Source organism: Penicillium cosmopolitanum (genome assembly GCF_028827165.1).
Source record: "Penicillium cosmopolitanum strain IBT 29677 chromosome Unknown utg000006l:49.0-5199605.0:1.0-5204138.0, whole genome shotgun sequence".
In the NCBI taxonomy this organism is placed as follows: Eukaryota; Fungi; Ascomycota; class Eurotiomycetes; order Eurotiales; family Aspergillaceae; genus Penicillium; species Penicillium cosmopolitanum.
In genome coordinates, this window is record NW_026622676.1 from 788540 (window position 1) to 807384 (window position 18845).

The window sequence follows — 18845 nt, forward strand, 5'->3', positions numbered from 1 at the left end:
CTTGTGGGCGTCACTTGGGCGGGAAATCTCATTCCGAGCTCACAAGGCTAGCGGAAGCCTGCGTGGTGTCGGGGTGAGGCCGAATGTTAATTCTGAGACGTGGAGAATATGAGTCACCCTATATGACTACAGCGCTGTTGGGCTTCAATCATCGTTGCTGTCCTTATTCATGACCTTCTCACAAGCCTCGCGAATTTCAGCAACACCTTTGACTTCACCCCAAGCATCGAGTAGCTTCTTGACCTCATCCCAGTCCTTTAAGGCGTCCTCTTTCTTGTCCTCGGAGAGGTATTTTTCCAGTCTCTGAGGAGAGGCAAGAACCCACTGGACGGTTTCCTTCTCGTTCTTATTATGAGTCGGGGTGGGCCGTTGGCTTCGTTCCTCATTAATGCGGCGGCGATGTTCCTCGCCCTCTTTTATAAGACCGCCAGCAGTCTCGGCAACGAATGAAATGGCTGGACCCAGAGTTTTGGTCATAGTCAAGGGTGCTCCGCGCTCGTCCATACTTTGACGCATTTTGCCAATTGTTTCCACAGCCCGTATGAGTTTGGAGTAATTATCGTATACAAGCGCTTTACGCTCCCCATCTAGGGTGCGAACATCTCCAACCAGTGTATTCTCCGCTTTGAGAATTGTTGAGAGGGACGAAGTTGATAGGAGTTGGTCGACATAACGCTGAGGGTCGAAGTCCGCATTGTCTAGCTCCGTGCCCGTCTCCAGGGTCGAGGGGTTGGAGATATCCCCTGCATCGGTGTTGCGGGGTACACTGTGGGATCGGGATCCGCCAGGACTATCGGATCCAGGGGGTTTAAGCTTATAGTAGTCTCGTAAGGCTGAGCGATTCCGTCGTCCGGCGATAGGGTTGGGAGAGATGGCTCGCGCGGTCGACGGGTGGAGGCGGCGCTGAGGCCGCCGGCGATGTTGGTGTTTAGCGCATCAAGAGAGGGGCGAGAAGAAGCCGGACCGGGTGAATGGCCACGAGAGGAAGCGATTGAGGGGCGGGGTGAGGACAATGTTGACATGGTGGGTGGTGAGGAAGTGAACTTGAAAGTGAAGGTGGAATGCGGCGACTGGCTTCTTCCCCGGCGGCGGCGGGCCCGTGCTTGCTGCTTGCTCTGCTTTCTACTTCAACATTTCAACAGCTGCTGGAGCAGACCAACCCAATCACCACAATGGCCAGCCCAGAGCAAATAGCTGCTCAAATCCTAAACACGAAGTCACTAGCTGTCTCGCAGAACTGGCTAAACACCTTCCTGACAACCTCCAACTCTGCGCAGCGGAATCTCCCCGCCTCCGCGCTCACCAAGACAGCTCTCTTCCGCGTCCTCGCTTCCGATTTCCGAGAATCTCTCTCTAGGAGCCCATCCTCCATTCTCTCCCGTTGATATTTTCGACCCAACCGTGCAAGAGAGACGCATACAAGGCCCAATTCCAGTCCAGGTCCTTGACATCGAAGACATCGGAACAAGTCTATGGAGCCAAGTCGAGGCGATTGAGCGTGTTGAGCGGGGAGAAGCAATTCGCGGCAGGGAGGTTGTACGGACTATCCCAATGGGAGATGACAACGAAGGCGCAGATAATGGGAATGGTCGTACGAATAATCCAGCTACCCCAAACGCGTCGGGGAGCAGTGGCTATGGACCGCACCGGTTGATTCTACAAGACGCGGCCGGCACTAAGACGGTGGCTATCGAAATGAAATCCATAGAGGGTATATCACTGGAAAAACTTTCCATCGGTGCAAAGATGGTTCTTCAAAATGCGACGGTTGCCCGAGGTATGGTCTTGCTAAACCCAGGATGTGTCACCTTGCTCGGTGGGAAGATCGATGCACTGGATCGACCATGGAAGGAAGATAGAAAGAAACGCTTATTGGAACGAATCTCCACTCTCCAAGGTACATGATGTGTGGAAAAGTGCTATGCGATAGGCGCTGTACGGCTGTGTCTTGCAAACAACAATGCCCATTGGGCCACATTGGATTGGTATTTTTGAAGCAAAATTATATATATACCCCGGGGGCATTATCTCCCAAGCCAAAAATGAAACATTGAATCGATGCCTATTAATTTCTTGAGCATTCTCCCAACATCAAAGAATCACGATATTCCAAGTACAGCGCTCCAGGCTGGTGGATAGTACTAGTATATCCATGGATTAATACTCTAGCGTCAGGATGTCCCAGGCCTGCGGTCTCTACTACTACTGCTACTACTAGTATCATTTCGCTTTAGTAGTATCTAGACTCTCTCTTGTTGGATCACTTTCAGCTTCTCTTTTTCCCTATCTTTGATTCTTCTAAGAAATCGTGATATACTCGTAGCAATATGTAGATCATCGCCATCTACTCATCACCCCTGTCCCCTCACCGCCCTGGAGCCAGGGCCTCTGATTGGACCAGGTCACCCGCTCACACAACAGTAAACTAAACGTGGACTCAACTTGCTCCTCCGCAACACTTCCAAGCAAAGGCATCCACGACTTACCACTTCCTCTCCTTCGACCCTCGGGTGGATGCCGTGGTTGTCTCTGTTGTGATCTTCCCCTTTTAATCGCGTGCGGAGCTTGCTACTGTGCAGTGCGGCTCCGGCCAACTTGACAACATGCAGTCCTCTCCAAACATGCTCACTAAGGTAACGCCCCTCGATCTCTCGCCCATCCTCCACATCGCGCTCTCCTTGGCCCTGTTGCATGGAATTGATCAATTGGAGTTACTAACCTTTCATTCTTCTACAGTTTGAGTCGAAATCCTCTCGAGCCAAGGGAATCGCATTCCACCCAAACCGGTCAGTTCATCCCGCGGGGACACGCTACACCTTAGAGAGCTTTGGGAATATCGATATCTAACTCTCAACCAGGCCATGGATTCTCGTCTCCCTTCACTCCTCCACCATCCAACTGTGGGATTACCGCATGGGAACCCTCATTGACCGATTCGAGGAACACGACGGCCCCGTTCGAGGCATCGACTTCCACCCAACCCAACCCCTGTTTGTGTCCGGCGGTGATGATTACAAGATCAAGGTCTGGAACTACCAGACCCGGAGGTGTCTGTTCACATTGAATGGTCATTTGGATTATGTGCGCACAGTTTTCTTCCACCCGGAGCTGCCATGGATTCTGTCCGCCTCCGACGACCAGGTATGTTTTGAGCCTCGCCCCCGCTAGTGTCTATGGTTTGAGTATTAACCCGCCTGTCCAATGTATAGACTATTAGAATCTGGAACTGGCAGAACCGTTCCCTGAGTAAGAACTGCCTCCTCAAATACTAATGCCTCCTTTCCAACCATGGCTAACACCCCGGCTTCTGCTTAGTCTGCACCATGACCGGCCACAACCACTACGTTATGTGTGCTCAATTCCACCCTACCGAAGACCTCATCGCCTCCGCCTCCCTCGACCAGTCCGTTCGTATTGGGATATCTCCGGTCTGCGCAAGAAGCACTCCGCCCCGACCTCGGTTTCCTTTGAAGACCAAATGGCTCGCGCCAACCCCAACCAGGCTGATATGTTCGGAAACACCGACGCCATTGTGAAGTTTGTGCTGGAGGGACATGACCGTGGTGTGAACTGGGTTTCATTCCACCCCACATTGCCGCTGATCGTGTCGGCTGGTGACGATCGATTGATCAAGCTGTGGCGCATGAGTGGTGGGTTTACTACCCCAGAAGATCGGTCCAAGGGCGTTTCGCGTTAGCTAACTCATTGATATAGATACCAAGGCATGGGAAGTCGACACTTGCCGCGGCCACTTCCAGAACGCCTCCGCTTGTCTGTTCCATCCTCACCAAGACCTCATCCTCTCCGTCGGCGAAGACAAGACCATCCGCGTATGGGATCTCAACAAGCGCACTTCCGTCCAATCCTTCAAGCGTGACCTCGATCGATTCTGGGTTATTGCCGCTCACCCTAAGATGAACCTGTTTGCCGCGGGCCATGATACCGGTGTGATGGTGTTTAAGCTGGAGCGCGAGCGTCCTGCCTCTGCTGTCTACCAAAACCAGCTCTTCTACATCACAAAGGAGAAGCACGTAAAGTCCTATGACTTTGGCAAGAACGTCGAGTCTCCTCCGATGCTGTCCCTACGCAAACTTGGCTCTCCCTGGGTTCCCCCGCGCACTATCTCCTACAACCCCGCCGAGCGTGCCATTCTCGTCACTTCGCCCTCTGACGGTGGCACTTACGAGTTAATCAACCTTCCTCGGGATGCCACCGGAGCTGTCGAGCCCACTGATGTCAAGCGCGGCCAAGCTACATCTGCTGTTTTCGTCGCTCGTAACCGTTTCGCTGTCTTCAACCCCGCGAGCCAGCAAGTCGACATCAAGGACCTGAGCAACTCCACCACCAAAACCATTAAGCCCCCGGCTGGCACCACAGACATCTACTTCGGTGGCACTGGTTGTCTCTTGTTCATAACCCCCACTACTGTTGCTCTTTTTGATATCCAGCAAAAGAAGCAGCTGGCGGAGGTTACTGTCAGCGGTGTTAAATATGTTGTTTGGTCCAATGACGGTCTCTACTGTGCCCTTCTCAGCAAGCACAATGTCACGATTGTGACCAAGACTCTGGAACAGGTCAGCACCCTGCACGAAACCATCCGTATCAAGAGTGCCACCTGGGATGATTCAGGTGTCCTCATCTACTCCACTCTAAACCACGTCAAATACTCCCTTCTGAACGGGTAGGTCATATATCCTATGTTATGAATTTTTTGAGAATACCTACTAACTCTTAGCCAGCGACAATGGAATCATTCGTACCCTTGATCAGACCGTTTACCTTGTCCGTGTCAAGGGACGCAGCGTCTACTGTCTTGACCGCAACGCCCAGCCTCGGACCCTCGAAATTGACCCTACCGAGTACCGCTTCAAGCTGTCTCTCGTCAAGCGGAACTACGATGAGATGCTCCAGATCATCAAGACTTCAAGCTTGGTCGGTCAAAGTATCATTTCGTATCTGCAGAAGAAGGGATATCCGGAGATTGCCCTGCAATTTGTTCAGGACCCGCAGACCCGTTTCGACCTTGCCCTTGAGTGCGGTAATCTTGAGGTTGCTGTTGAAATGGCTCGTGAACTGGATCGTCCCAACTACTGGAGCCGACTCAGTGCCGAGGCTCTCGCCCACGGTAACCACCAGACTGTCGAGATGACTTACCAGAAGCAACGCAATTTCGATAAGCTGTCCTTCCTCTACCTGACAACCGGTGACCAAGAGAAGCTTTCTCGTATGGCTAAGATCGCTGAGCACCGTGGTGACTTCACCTCGCGCTTCCAAAACGCCATCTACCGTGGGGATGTCGAGGATCGGATTCAAATGTTCAAGGAGGTTGACCAGTACCCTCTGGCCTACCTGGCCGCCAAGGCTAACGGCTTGACCGAGGAAGCCGAGTCCATCCTCGAGGCATGTGGTCTCACTGAGGATCAGATCACCCTACCTTCGCTCGAGGGTTCCCTTCAAGTCCCTCGCCCCATCGTACCTACTTTCAAGTCCAACTGGCCTGTCAAGGCCGCGGGCCACTCTTCATTTGAGAAGGCCCTTCTCGGTGAAGTTGGCGCTGCTGATGAAGAAGCCGGTGCCGATGCCTTCGAGGTCGAGGAAGACGATGAGGAGGCTGTTCTCGCCAAGGATACCCTAGATGATGAGGAGGAAGACGCCTCTGGGTGGGACATGGGTGATGACATTAATGTGGAGGAGGAGGTCGACTTCGTCAATGTTGAGAGCACCGAGGCTGGTGCGGGCAGTTCCGAGGCTGATATCTGGGCTCGCAACTCCCCGCTGGCCGCCGACCACGTCGCTGCTGGGTCTTTCGAGACCGCCATGCAACTCCTGAACCGACAGGTTGGCGCTGTGCAATTTGCTCCCCTGAAGGATCGTTTCCTTGAAATCTTCAAGGCTTCCAAGACTTATCTTCCTGCGAGTGTCGGTCTGCCACCTCTGGTCAACTACGTGCGGAGAACCACCGAGGAGGAAGATATCCGCAAGGTTCTTCCCTTCATTCCCCGGGATCTGGAAACCATTGCAAGCGTCGACCTCCAGGAGGGCTATGCCGCGATGCGCTCCAACAAGTTGGAGGACGGTGTGAAGACCTTCAAGCGCATCCTCCACAACGTGCTTGTCAACACTGTCTCCTCCGAGGCCGAGGTCGAAGAGGCGAAGAAGATCATCTCTACCGCTCGCGAATACGTTCTGGCCATGTCCATCGAGCTTGAGCGCCGAAAGCTCTCCACGGATACCCCTGAGGGTCTCAAGCGCAGCTTGGAGCTGTCGGCATACTTCACCATCCCCAAGCTGGAGGTTGCTCACCGACAGCTGGCGCTTATGGCCGCGATGAAGCTTGCCTTTGCCAACAAGAACTACAACTCTGCTCTGGGCTTCGCCAGCCGGATGCTGGCCAACGGAGGATCGGCCAAGCTTCTGGAGCAGGTAAGATTAACCATTGATAATGACTACAACGATATAAAGATGATAACTAACACTTTCCATTTAGGCCCGCAAGATCAAGGCTCAATGCGAGCGCAATCCCTCGGACCAGATCGAAGTCGACTTCGACCCCTTCGCCGAGTTCGATATCTGTGCCGCATCTCACACTCCTATTTTCAGCGGCTCTCCTTTCGTGACGGACCCCTTCACTGGCGCGAAGTACCACGAGCAGTACAAGGGTAGTGTGGACCGGATAGCCGATGTCACAGAGATTGGCGCCCCGGCCAGTGGTCTGCGTTTGTTTGTGCCCAGTCAATATTGACCAGCAGTATGACGAAATTTGACGGCTCTTTTTCTCTCTCATTTTTTCTCGACATGAAGTTTTATAACCAAAAAAAGAAAGAACTTAGGGCATATGTTTATCTCTTCTTTTTTTGGGCCGCTTGGCTTTGCTGCGCGAGGAGAAGCTGTGTTGTTTTGTTGGCGTCATTTAACTTTTCTGGGAGGGGGAATTCCACAAAATTTCTCCTATCACTGAACCCTGTCTAGATGTCTTTTCTGTACCCGAGATTATAATTGTTTAGCGGTCTTAACTTGTATGCGAAATCTGTTCACTCTTATCCTTGGCACGCTCTAGAATAGAACTACTAGAACTAGAACTTTCTTGATAGCCCCGTTATTCCATAGGTTGGGGGGAGGGGGGATGCATAGTCTACAGCTAGAAGTACAGAAATCCTCTATCAACACCCAGAATGCTGGAGAGAAGAACAAAAGTAAAGTACAAGAAGTGGAGATATCCGGGTGAGCGGGGAGGAAGGTAGAGGTAGGAGTAGAGAGAGGCTAGATAGTGTCAAGATCTCAGCACCAACCATATCAAACCGCAGTACTACCCAAAGATAGCAAAGCAGAGCAGAATGATATAATAAAAGAAGAGAGAAGAAAGACTCAATCACACCTCCCATCCTTCCACCCAGACCTCCACCTCTCCTCCCAAAACCGACAATCAAACTCCGGCTTCCCCAACTTCCGATTAACCTCATTATGCGCCTCACACATCCACCACCCAAACTCCTTCCGCCCACCAAGCTTCGGCCGGTTATTCCCACTCGGGTGTGCCATCCAGCCCTGGAAATCATCCGCACATACCCAGCACGGGTATAGTCGTGAGAAAAGCTTCAGAAACCCGCCCATATCCTCTTGCTGCTTTGTGTCTGCTTTCTCCGGGTATGTTGCTGCCATTGAGTGGAGGAGGGTCCAGGTTGAGCGGCCCAGGGCTTCGACGTCGGGCGGGCAGTCTGAGGGAATTGAGCTTGGGGAGGGGGTTGCGGGGGCTGCGAGGGGGTTTGTGGAGGTTGTAGTTGAGGATGATGATGTGTTTGCGGAGGGGTCAGCTTGGGCTTGTTTTGTTAGGGCGCGCCAGGAGGACATTGATGTGCAGGTTCGGCAGCTGTAATAGTTGAATTTTGCTATTAGCTAGTTGTTCAATGCGTAGTGGGCGTTATACTGGGTATTGGGTATTGGATATTGGGTTTGCGACGTACGGCTTGCCATCCTTGTCCAGAACTACGCCTTTTGGTAGTTGGGCATTTCCAGTCGCATTGTGATCTTGCGAGTCACTAGATCCACTTGCGGTTTGAGCGAAGAGGTTCGATTTGCCTCCGAACTGAGCGTTAATCTGCTCGGGTGGTGCCTGGGCCATTGTCGTTGATGTTGGGAGTTTTGTTCGGGGCGGCGTTGCGGCGAACTCGGAAGTTTCCTGGTCGGTCTTATAGTGTGACTAAGCACAGCGAGGAGGTAAATACGTATTTGTAAGCTGAGCCTTTGGTACGCAGACATCGAGTAGAATACTAGTTTCATTTATTTATCCTCGGTTATATCATAACATGCTTATTGTGGAGTGAAATCGAGGCAATTACAGTTGAAAGTATGCAATGTTAGAAAAAATTGCTGACGTAAGCAAATTTCATGCAAATCCGATGACGTTTCATTAGGGTCCTCTTAACACAGATGGGTAGCGTTGTATTTCTAATAATTGGATACGGTTGGTTGAAGATACCTACTAGGTAGTAGGTACTACTAGTAGTACCTGCCCAGGTGCTGTTGTCATAAAATCACTGGCCCAGGTGTAATGTATACTTCCAGTTCCTTAACCAGTAATTTCCAAGGTTAGTAGTAGTAGTACCTCTGGAAACTTCAAGTTGTTTGGCTGGAGTATTACTAGTACTACCTAGGTACTACTACTGTATTTACTCTATCCACCAAGCAAATTGATATTTATAATTAAAGAGTTACGCTATATTTGACTAGGTCTGATCTCAAGTTCCACGTCAACGGATACTTCCTGTGGAGTGAGTGGTCGATCCCCCGGTTAGCTTTGTCATCTGCCCTGCACGTCAACCTTCCTCCATCACGACGCGTGTTTGGAAACTGAACACTAGGAGTGGGAATTGATCTGTCTACCTGCCCACAAAGCCCTCTGTTCAAGAAACACGCGCTAAAGTACCTTTCGTCGCGCCCGATCCTCTTCTCATCCGCAGCACCGCGCGCTGTTGCCAATATCCACCGAGCGCAACACCCCAATCAATATACCAATATAAACATGGCACCTAAGTATGCCCTCTCGGACTCAGAGTCCGAGCCCGAAGCTGACACGCCCAATGTTCCATCCGACACAACCTTGGAACAAGCGCTGCGCGATGAGGTTACTTCCCGCTTCGAAACTGGGAGACGGGAGGAAATCACCGTGAAGCGAGTGCGATTGGCCGTTGAGGAGAAGCTGAAGCTCGAGGCGGGATTCTTTAGAGCCACAGGCGATTGGAAGGGAAAGAGTGAAGAGATTATCAGAAACCAAGTGGTAAGACTTCTACAATTATCTTCTGAGTTATATTGTTTTGACCGTGACCATGGACTAACTTGCGATTTTGGCGACACAGGACCAACAAGAGGCAGGCGAAGAGGAAGACGAAGAGGAAGACGAAGCACCCCAACCAGCGAAAGCCAAATCACCTCCTCAGCCCAAAAAGTCCGCACCTAAGCGACCCAAATCCGACACTGCACCGAAGCCGCGCAAGCGCCAAAAGACAGAGACTCCCGCTTCGGAGGAAGAAGAAGGGGATGAGGAACCTGAACCATCGGGGGATGATAGCGAGGAAGAGGCTCCCAAGCCTAAGAAGCGCATTACGACACCGGTGAAGAAAACCAAGGCCAAGCCGACAAAGCAGGCCTCGCCCGAAGCATCAGATGCACCCGATGACGAACCCAAGCCTACCGAAGCCAGCGCGGGAGTTACAAAGGATGATTCTGAAAGTGAAATGTCTGTCGTATTTGATGAAGAACCAAAGCCAGCACCAAAGCGCCAAAAGACGACCGGGGCACCAAAGGAGAAGAAAAAGGCGGCCCCCAAGGCTAAGGATGACGATGCGGACCCGGATCAAGCAGAGATCAAGCGGCTTCAGGGTTGGCTAGTCAAGTGCGGTATTCGTAAAATGTGGTGGCGTGAATTGCAGCCATATGAGACCCCCAAGGCGAAGATTAAGCATCTGAAAGGGATGTTGGAGGATGCCGGGATGAAGGGTCGATATTCCTTGGATAAGGCTCGGCAGATTCGGGATCAGCGCGAGCTCAAAGCAGATCTGGAGCAGATTCAACAAGGAGCGAAAGACTGGGGTAAAGCCAGTGGAGATGAAGGAGAGGGTGGTGATGCTGAAGTTCCTCAACGCCGGGCAGCTCGGGGTCGACAAGCCCTGGCATTTTTGGAGAGTGATGGCGAGGAAACCGATTGAGGACGAGGCTTGCTCAGAGTTGGATGATCCAGTCCAACTGAGCATGCCATCCTAGGTCATGTCATTGTATCAATATCCGATAATAACAACACTTGATGTATGATATCCTGCGATGCAGACATGTAGTTTGCCATTTATCGAGCAACCTTGGGTCCGCTCATGCGTTGAGCAGCCAGACTGAAGACGGCAACGGACGAAATAAAAAGGACGAGATTATAGAACTGCAATATACGTTAGAATACGTTGAAAGGACCGTTGATATACCCTATAAATCAAGGAGATGAGATCATACCGCGGTGCGGGAGTACTCGTTCTCCTCGACCTCCGTTCTCGCCTCGACAAAGAGACGTCGTAGATTGGGGAGATTAGCCTATAAATATGTTAGCTATGAAGTAACCGACCAAAGAATGATAACTTACCATTGAAACGAATACCAGAGATTCTCGCTGGCTGCGGACTGTTGACAGAAGGTCGTGGGGGGGGGGTGAAAGGAGGTCGCAAGAGCGGGAACTTCCTCCCCGTCATTTGTGGACAACTTTTGATCGCCCAAACACCCTTTCTCTCTTCCTTCTTCCCCCCCATCACCCTCCGGAATCTCCTCCGCTCCCAGTTCCTCTCTTTTCCTTTGCGTTCAATGTCCCTGCCAAGAGAGGAGGGTATACTTTGAAACCATCTCCTATCACCACCTCCGAGCCTCACCTCGCGCGACCGTGAGAGCTCTCGATCCCCGCAGTCGCCCGTTGTCTTCGACCCTTTCCACTCCCCTCCCCGATTGTCATTGGCGGAGGCACGACCTGGTCGTTGCTGAAGCTTATTTCTTCTCGCCATGGCGATGAACAAGATCCGCGGCGCCTTTGCGGTGCCCCGGAAAGGAGAGACCTTTGAATTGCGAGCTGGGCTCGTGTATGTATTCCCCCTCCGTGGACAGGTGGCCGTTGGGCCTCGATCTAGGAGGCAGAAAGACTAACAGTTTTATAGATCCCAATATGCCTACGAACGGTATGTCGGATATTCCAATGTCGCACAGGCATTGATGGCATATGAAACGGCGTGGCGTGGCTGACAGATCAATAGGAAGGAATCTATCCAGAAGACGATCATGGCCATGACCCTGGGCAAGGATGTCTCGGCTCTGTTTCCCGATGTGTTGAAGAATATTGCTACGGGTGATTTGGAACAGAAGAAACTGGTCTACCTCTACCTCATGTGGGTGTCCTACGACGCAGAGAGAACAACGAGAGAGAGAGAAAGGAGGCACATGTGCTGACCGTTGGAACCCTCCATCTAGGAATTACGCCAAATCGCATCCGGACCTTTGCATTCTCGCCGTCAACACCTTCGTACAAGACTCGGAAGACCCTAACCCACTGATTCGAGCCCTGGCCATTCGCACGATGGGTTGTATTCGGGTGGAAAAGATGGTGGACTATATGGAGGAACCGCTGCGCAAGACCCTTCGCGATGAATCGCCATATGTCCGCAAGACCGCCGCCATCTGTGTCGCAAAGCTGTTCGATCTCAACCCCAGCATGTGCCTTGAGAACGGCTTCTTGGAGATGCTCCAGGAGATGATCGGCGACCCGAACCCCATGGTGGTGGCCAATTCAGTCACTGCGCTCTCAGAGATCGCCCATACCGCCCCCGAGACCAAGGCTTTGCAAGTGACCCCCAACACACTGCGGAAGATGCTTATGGCATTGAACGAATGTACGGAATGGGGACGCGTGACCATTCTCTGCACACTCGCCGAATACCGAACCGCCGATGTCAAGGAATCGGAGCATATTTGTGAACGGGTTGCGCCTCAGTTCCAACACGCCAACCCCAGTGTGGTTCTTGCAGCAGTCAAGTGCGTGTTTTTGCATATGAAGTATGTTGGTCCGGAGCTGGCAAAGACCTACCTTAAGAAGATGGCTCCACCTCTGGTGACCCTGGTTTCCTCCGCCCCCGAGGTGCAATATGTTGCTCTGCGAAATATCGACCTTTTACTGCAGAAGCAACCTGATATCTTGAACAAGGAGTTGCGGGTTTTCTTCTGCAAGTATAACGACCCTCCCTATGTTAAGTTCCAGAAGCTCGAGATCATGGTGCGGATAGCAAACGACCGCAATGTCGACCAGCTTCTAGCCGAATTGAAGGAGTATGCTCTGGAGGTTGATATGGACTTTGTGCGCCGTGCTGTAAGAGCGATTGGCCAGGTTGCTATCAAGATTGAAACCGCCAGCGAGAAATGCGTCAACACTCTCTTGGATCTGATCAACACCAAGGTGAACTATGTTGTCCAGGAGGCTATCGTCGTTATCAAAGATATCTTCCGGAAGTACCCTGGTTATGAAGGGATCATCCCTACTTTATGTCAGTGCATTGATGAGCTGGATGAGCCGAACGCCCGAGCCGCATTGATTTGGATTGTGGGCGAGTACGCCGAAAAGATCAGTAACGCGGGTGATATTCTTGGTGGGTTCGTCGATGGATTTAATGAGGAATTTTCTCAGGTATGCATTTTTCCTGCCCACAAAGCCAAGCCACTGAAACTGATATGCACCAGACTCAATTGCAAATTCTTACTGCCGTTGTGAAACTCTTCCTGAAGAGGCCCGATAAGGCCCAAGGCCTGGTCCAACGGGTTCTTCAGGCGGCTACTGCTGAGAATGACAACCCGGACGTTCGCGACCGAGCCTACATTTACTGGCGTCTCCTGTCCAACACCAGCGACCAGGATGCCACCAAGAGCATTGTCCTATCCGATAAGCCCCCCATTGTCACCACCATCTCCTCCCTTCCGCCAGCCCTATTGGACCGGCTTCTCCAAGAGCTGTCCACTCTATCCTCCGTTTACCACAAGCCTCCAGAGCAATTCGTCGGACAGGGCCGATTCGGCGCCGACGCTGTTCAGCGAGCTGCCATCGAGTACGTTTGCATTGTTCCATCCGAAGTTTACACAATTACTAATTCCACCACAGGGAGCAAATCCAAAACGCCCGTGAAAACCCCTTGGCCGCGGCAGCTGCCGCCGCCGCAGTCAGCGGCGCCACACCCCCTGCACAGACACAAAACAACGTCGAGAACCTGCTGGACATCGATTTCGACGGCGGTGCCCCTGCGTCCGCGTCAAAGGAGCCCACTGGACAAATGTCCGGCCTCGAGGGATTGGCCGGTACCCCAGTCCGCGTGCAGTCTCCCGCAGGTGGTGCCCCTGCACCCCAAGGGAACAACAACCTGGATGACCTTCTCGGCGTATTTGGCGACTCTGGTGCCGCGCAGCCATCATCAAGCAGCCCTGCTAACGGCGGTGGCGGCGGTTCCGCCGATCTCATGAATGGCTTCTCCGGTCTTGATTTGTCTGGCAATACCTCGCCGGCACCAGCTGGTGATCAGTCCAAGAAATCCACTCAGGACATCATGGACCTGTTCTAGAGGGGGTTGTGTGAAAAGGAGGGTGGCCGGTTACTTTTTATATCCAAGTGTTTCTCAAGCGAGGATCTGAACAGAACGAGATAGAGTCGTTTCCTTTCTATTTTTGTCCCTTTTACATGTTTAATTTTTTTTCATCCTGGTATGCATGTGCTGGACTTCTAAAAAGGGCTTGTATGTACATCTTCTACCTTGTTGAAAACCGTCCATGACAATCAATTAGCGGTTGCAATATAGTTTTCTGAGAGTGAGTGTAGTACTAGTAGGTTGATCCTAACAATTCAGGGTACTGAGTATGTGACTGGGTAGTAGTAGGATAGGATACTGAGTACTGTATCTATTAGTATCAAATTTGTCATCGGTCGGGATTAAGAGATAGGTAGCGGTGATAGAGTATCCCTGCAAACATGCAGGTAGTCGTGCATTGCTAGCGTGGGGATTGTCATCGGCGGAGTTAAGAAGACATTGCGGCTGCGAATATTTTCCACCCGGGACTACCAGCAGTACAGAGAACCTTGGAATGGATCCAATTCTATATAATTCTCATGAAATTTTTTCCTACCCGAGTATACATAGAAAAGCATTGGCAAGCAGTGGAAAAAGAAGTGGGTTCCATTCCCCAAGGTACGGAGTACTCGTACTAGTACAGTAGTACTACTCGTACTTGTAGTAAAAACAACAATCTGACCACCAAATTAAGCTTCACGCCTCCAGGCTCTAATTGCCCCAAAAGTGCAATATCTCCGGGGCCAAGGACTCCTCAAGAAGAAAAAAGGATTATCATTTCCGTCGGAAACCGCACCTTGCCATTGCTGACCAATTCAATTCCCTCCCGACTGAGTTTTCCATCGGTCTCTGTGGGGAGGGAAGGAAACTGGGACCCGCTGTTTTTGGGATAAATGGGGCTGTGGCCCCAGCAATCGAGTCCGATTTTAAACAGATCAATCTGTATTCACGAGGGAAAAGAACAACTTGAACAATGACGCAAACAGACTACAAGTTTGAGGGCTGGATGGGCCTGGATTCCAGCTCTAGCGAGGGAAACATGAAATGGCAGGAGTTTACCCCCAAGGAGTGGGAGGAGACTGATGTCGATATCAAGATCACTCACTGCGGTATCTGTGGTTCCGATATTCATACTCTTCGCAGCGGCTGGGTGAGTTCATCTATTCTATCCTATAGTAGTCTCGTCCATATAACTCCAACTAACCTTATACAGAGACCTACCATGTACCCCTGCTGCGTCGGCCACGAGATCGTCGGCACGGCCGTGCGTGTCGGATCTCAAGTCAAGGGTATTGCACTTGGAGACCGTGTTGGTGTGGGTGCCCAGAGTGACTCGTGCCAGGGTCGCCAGGGCGATTGTGAAGAGTGCGCCATGGGCTCAGAGCAATACTGCTCGAAGAAGTTCACCGGCACCTATAACAGCACCCACCAGAATGGCGACAAGTCTTACGGTGGTTATGCTCTGTACAACCGCGTACCAGCCCACTTTGCCATCAGAATCCCCGATGAGATTTCCTCGGCTGAGGCGGCGCCCATGCTGTGCGGTGGTGTTACCCTGTACAGTCCCCTGAAGCACAATGGTTGCGGACCCGGCAAGCGGGTTGGTATCATTGGTGTTGGTGGATTGGGTCACTTTGGCGTTCTCTTTGCCAAGGCTATGGGGGCTGATAAGGTCGTTGCCATCTCGCGCCGATTGAACAAGCGCGAGGATTCGTTGAAGATGGGTGCCGATCTTTACATTGCGACTGAGGATGAGCCTGACTGGGCTACTAAGCATGCTCGGTCTTTGGATTTGATTGTTTCCACTGTGTCTTCTACCAAGGTGAGTGCTTCTAAGTTTTCATGGGGTGAATGACCGAAAGACCGAATGAGAGGCTAATTCTGAAATTTAGATGCCCATGACTGAGTACCTGGGTCTCCTTCGCACCAACGGCAGTCTGGTTCAGGTTGGTCTTCCTGACGATGGCACCTTGTCTGCTCCCATTCGTCCTTTGATGCGCCGCTTGAAGGTGGAGAGCTCTCTGGTTGGTAGCCCCGATGAGATCCGCGAGATGCTTCAGCTGGTCGCCGACAACGGTGTCCACCCTTGGATCGAGGAGATCCCCATGAAGGATGCCAACCGTGCGATTGTGGAGATGGAGGCTGGCAAGGCCCGTTACCGCTATGTGCTGGCGAACGAGTAATGTTGATGATGAGGATACGAAGTACGAAGTATAGATGTGATCATATGATAGACGATAGATGATAGACAATGTCAATAGACCAGATATAAGATTGCAGTGTACCGTACTACTGTAGTAGATGTAGATGGTCAGTGTAGTTCCAATGAGAAGGCTCGAATCGCCACGGGTCTCCGTTTTCGGCCGCGCTAAACCCGATTGATTGGGCCCCTCCAAAGTCCCCGCGGAACACGCGATGATTCACATTTGCCCGCCTTGCCTCTTCCGATCTTTGCTTTCTTCTGCATTCCCGTTGATTTCGAGTCAATTGACTGATTCGCTGTCTTTTACATCATGTCGCCAACACTGTCACAGAAATACCTCAGCACTCGGGGTGCTGAGTCCGGAGTACGTTTGCGCTTTAAAAAATAAGTGGGGTGTCTCGATGCGCAGCAACAGATTCGCTGATCCAATTCTTATCGTGCAGAAATCCTTCGAGGATGTTGTGATGAAGGGCCTTGCCAGCGATGGTGGTCTGTTCATCCCTGAGGAGATCCCCTCTCTGCCCGAGAACTGGGAGAGCTGGGCCGACGCCAGCTTCGAGGACCTCGCCTTCAATATCATGTCCCTCTTCGTCTCGCCCGATGAGGTTCCCTCCGACGATCTCAAGGATATCATCAAGCGTTCCTACTCTACATTCGACCACCCCGAACGGACCCCCCTGGTCGAACTCGACCCCGAGCAAAACCTCTTCCTGCTGGAACTTTGGCACGGGCCTACCCGGGCGTTCAAGGAGTATGTCTATGTCTTTCCAGGACCCGATGTTACATGGACTTGCGTCTCAACTAACATCACAAAGTGTCGCTCTTCAATTTCTCGGAAACCTGTTCGAATACTTCCTGAAGCGTGAGAACGAGGGTAAGGTCGGCAAGGACCGCCACCACCTTACTGTCGTTGGTGCGACTTCCGGCGACACTGGCTCTGCAGCCATTTACGGCCTCCGCAATAAGAAGGACACTAGTGTCTTCATCCTCTTCCCTAACGGAAAGGTGTCTCCCATTCAAGAGAAGCAGATGACCACCGTCCTCGACCCCAACGTGCACAACTTGACTGTGGAGGGATCATTCGATGACTGCCAGGACATCGTCAAGGCCCTATTCGCCGACCCAGATATCAACTCCACCCACAGCCTCGGAGCCGTCAACAGTATTAACTGGGCCCGTATCCTCGCTCAGATCACCTACTACTTCTACTCTTACTTCTCTTTGAAGAAGAAGGCCACCAGCTTCAACAAGGACAAGAAGGTCCACGTTGTGGTGCCATCTGGAAACTTCGGTGATATCCTTGCCGGATATTTCGCCAAGAGCATCGGCCTCCCCGTCGAGAAGCTCACCATCGCCACTAACGAGAACGACATCTTGGACCGCTTCTTCCGCAGTGGTGGCCACTACACTAAGAAGGCCCTGGATGCATCCTCCGAGGCCGTCAAGGAGACCCACAGCCCTGCGATGGATATTCTAGTGTCAAGCAACTTCGAGCGTCTGCTGTGGTTCCTGGCTTTCCAGACCGACAGCGCCAGCACCGCGGAGGAGCGTCGCCAACACGCCTGTGAGAGCGTCACCACTTGGTTGAATCAGCTCAAGTCTCAAGGCGGGTTCCAAGTTCCCGCTGCTGTGCTCGAGGCTGCCAAGGTGGACTTTGAGAGCCACCGTGTCAGCAACGAGGACACCATCTCCACCATCCGCAGCGTTTACAAGACCTGCTTCCCCAAGAACGGACCTAGCAGTGCTAAGAGCTCCAAGACTGGTGGATACATCCTCGACCCCCACTCTGCCGTTGGTATTGCTGCCTCCAAGCGCTCCATTGAGCAATACCCCGGCGCCTACCACATCTCCCTGTCCACCGCCCACCCCGCCAAGTTTGCTGGTTCGGTTGACCTGGCCTTGCGTTCTGAGGACGGCTATGTCTTCCAGGAGATTCTGCCCAAGGAGTTTATCGGCCTTGAGCAGCGCGAGAGCCGCGTCACCCCGGTCCCCGCCGGTGCTGGCTGGGAGGGTGTTCGTGAAATCGTGAAGGCTGAGGTTGAACAAGAGCTGCAGGGTCAACGGTAAATCGTTGATCGTTCTGTTGATTATGCATAGACCCCTTCCGCATTTATTTGATTTCATTTTTCATTTTCATCTCCATGCTATTGGCACTTTATCAAAAGTTGTTTGATGACAGAAAATGGTACGATGCTTGCATTCATGTTATATAGATCTTTCTACAATCGAACAAGAGAGATGTCGCGCCTGCGCAGCTGGCATTTGACCATTTTTGGAACCTATCTATTTCTGACCAAGGAGAAAGAAGACCTTAAGAATGGAGGGGAAACCCTCACCTCGGGCCTCAACTTGCATCACAATAGGATAAACGTGGCGCAAGGCTGGGTTGGTCGCCTGCAAATGTCAGCACTAGTTCTTGAAATCCAAGCCAAGAAGGTGAGTGACCTCACCGAGGCGTACCATACCTAACAGGGGAAGAGACTCGGGACTCAAATAGAATTGACTGCCTTCCTTGGACTTCTTTGCCTACCCCAGATTTCCTCTCCATTCTCTTAACAAGCAACAATTACTAGTAGTATTACCGATACTCACATTCAACCATGACAGCAGCAACCACCACCACCACTGGCACCAACCCTCAAACCACCCTCCCCATACAAATCAACAACTATGAAAAGCTCACCCAGAAACAAGCAGGCCACCTCCGACACATCCACAACCTCAGCACCGCACCAGACGGAGAATAGCCACACATGGGCACGCAAGAACCCATGCAAGAATTCCTCGACGCATACCGGTACCAACTAGCAACAATGGCCTACGCAGCCGGGGCAGCCCACTACCACCGACTCCCCCTAATGCGCAGTCTCTTCAAACAGCTAATCCGGCGGCTAATTCGCAAAATGCTCCGTCGCGAGGTCTGGGGTTACTGGTATTTAGCTTCTCAGTCGGGGTTAGGGTCGATCCCGATATCAGGGAGCTTCGGAAACCGTGGGCTGATCCGATTGAGAGAGAGAATA

General features: G+C 51.9%; 9 protein-coding genes across 9 annotated transcripts; 6 read left to right on the top strand and 3 right to left on the bottom strand.

Annotated features, from left to right (window-relative positions):
• Positions 1-144: 144 nt before the first annotated feature.
• N7509_004820 (COG1/VPS51 family protein) lies at positions 145-1022 on the bottom strand (the record flags this gene model as incomplete). Its single annotated transcript, XM_056629457.1, has 2 exons — positions 145-833; positions 890-1022. 2 exons carry the CDS (start codon positions 1020-1022, stop codon positions 145-147), a joined length of 822 nt encoding a protein of 273 aa, XP_056488759.1.
• Positions 1023-1172: 150 nt separating this feature from the next.
• Positions 1173-1905, top strand: N7509_004821 (OB fold domain-containing protein; the record flags this gene model as incomplete). Its single annotated transcript, XM_056629458.1, has 2 exons — positions 1173-1380; positions 1436-1905. 2 exons carry the CDS (start codon positions 1173-1175, stop codon positions 1903-1905), a joined length of 678 nt encoding a protein of 225 aa, XP_056488760.1.
• Positions 1906-2603: 698 nt separating this feature from the next.
• On the top strand, positions 2604-6742 carry N7509_004822 (coatomer subunit alpha; the record flags this gene model as incomplete). Its single annotated transcript, XM_056629459.1, has 8 exons — positions 2604-2633; positions 2737-2786; positions 2859-3141; positions 3210-3246; positions 3405-3692; positions 3715-4681; positions 4740-6423; positions 6488-6742. The coding sequence occupies 8 exons, from the start codon at positions 2604-2606 to the stop codon at positions 6740-6742; spliced, it is 3594 nt and encodes a 1197-aa protein (XP_056488761.1).
• A 623-nt stretch (positions 6743-7365) lies between these two features.
• On the bottom strand, positions 7366-8119 carry N7509_004823 (flavin-linked sulfhydryl oxidase; the record flags this gene model as incomplete). Its single annotated transcript, XM_056629460.1, has 2 exons — positions 7366-7867; positions 7962-8119. 2 exons carry the CDS (start codon positions 8117-8119, stop codon positions 7366-7368), a joined length of 660 nt encoding a protein of 219 aa, XP_056488762.1.
• Positions 8120-8893: 774 nt separating this feature from the next.
• On the top strand, positions 8894-10202 carry N7509_004824 (putative transcriptional regulator; the record flags this gene model as incomplete). The annotated part of the gene is made up of 2 exons (XM_056629461.1): positions 8894-9274; positions 9354-10202. Coding segments are annotated over 2 exons (1230 nt in total), but the record flags the coding sequence as incomplete, so codon positions are not given.
• A 134-nt stretch (positions 10203-10336) lies between these two features.
• Positions 10337-10624, bottom strand: N7509_004825 (DUF5310 domain-containing protein; the record flags this gene model as incomplete). The annotated part of the gene is made up of 3 exons (XM_056629462.1): positions 10337-10423; positions 10495-10572; positions 10622-10624. The coding sequence occupies 3 exons, from the start codon at positions 10622-10624 to the stop codon at positions 10337-10339; spliced, it is 168 nt and encodes a 55-aa protein (XP_056488764.1).
• Positions 10625-11028: 404 nt separating this feature from the next.
• N7509_004826 (putative AP-1 adaptor complex subunit beta) lies at positions 11029-13619 on the top strand (the record flags this gene model as incomplete). Its single annotated transcript, XM_056629463.1, has 6 exons — positions 11029-11105; positions 11181-11201; positions 11277-11408; positions 11491-12697; positions 12751-13112; positions 13166-13619. The coding sequence occupies 6 exons, from the start codon at positions 11029-11031 to the stop codon at positions 13617-13619; spliced, it is 2253 nt and encodes a 750-aa protein (XP_056488765.1).
• A 976-nt stretch (positions 13620-14595) lies between these two features.
• N7509_004827 (NAD(P)-dependent alcohol dehydrogenase) lies at positions 14596-15805 on the top strand (the record flags this gene model as incomplete). The annotated part of the gene is made up of 3 exons (XM_056629464.1): positions 14596-14772; positions 14836-15444; positions 15515-15805. 3 exons carry the CDS (start codon positions 14596-14598, stop codon positions 15803-15805), a joined length of 1077 nt encoding a protein of 358 aa, XP_056488766.1.
• A 421-nt stretch (positions 15806-16226) lies between these two features.
• N7509_004828 (threonine synthase THR4) lies at positions 16227-17892 on the top strand (the record flags this gene model as incomplete). The annotated part of the gene is made up of 2 exons (XM_056629465.1): positions 16227-16576; positions 16641-17892. The coding sequence occupies 2 exons, from the start codon at positions 16227-16229 to the stop codon at positions 17890-17892; spliced, it is 1602 nt and encodes a 533-aa protein (XP_056488767.1).
• Positions 17893-18845: the final 953 nt, after the last annotated feature.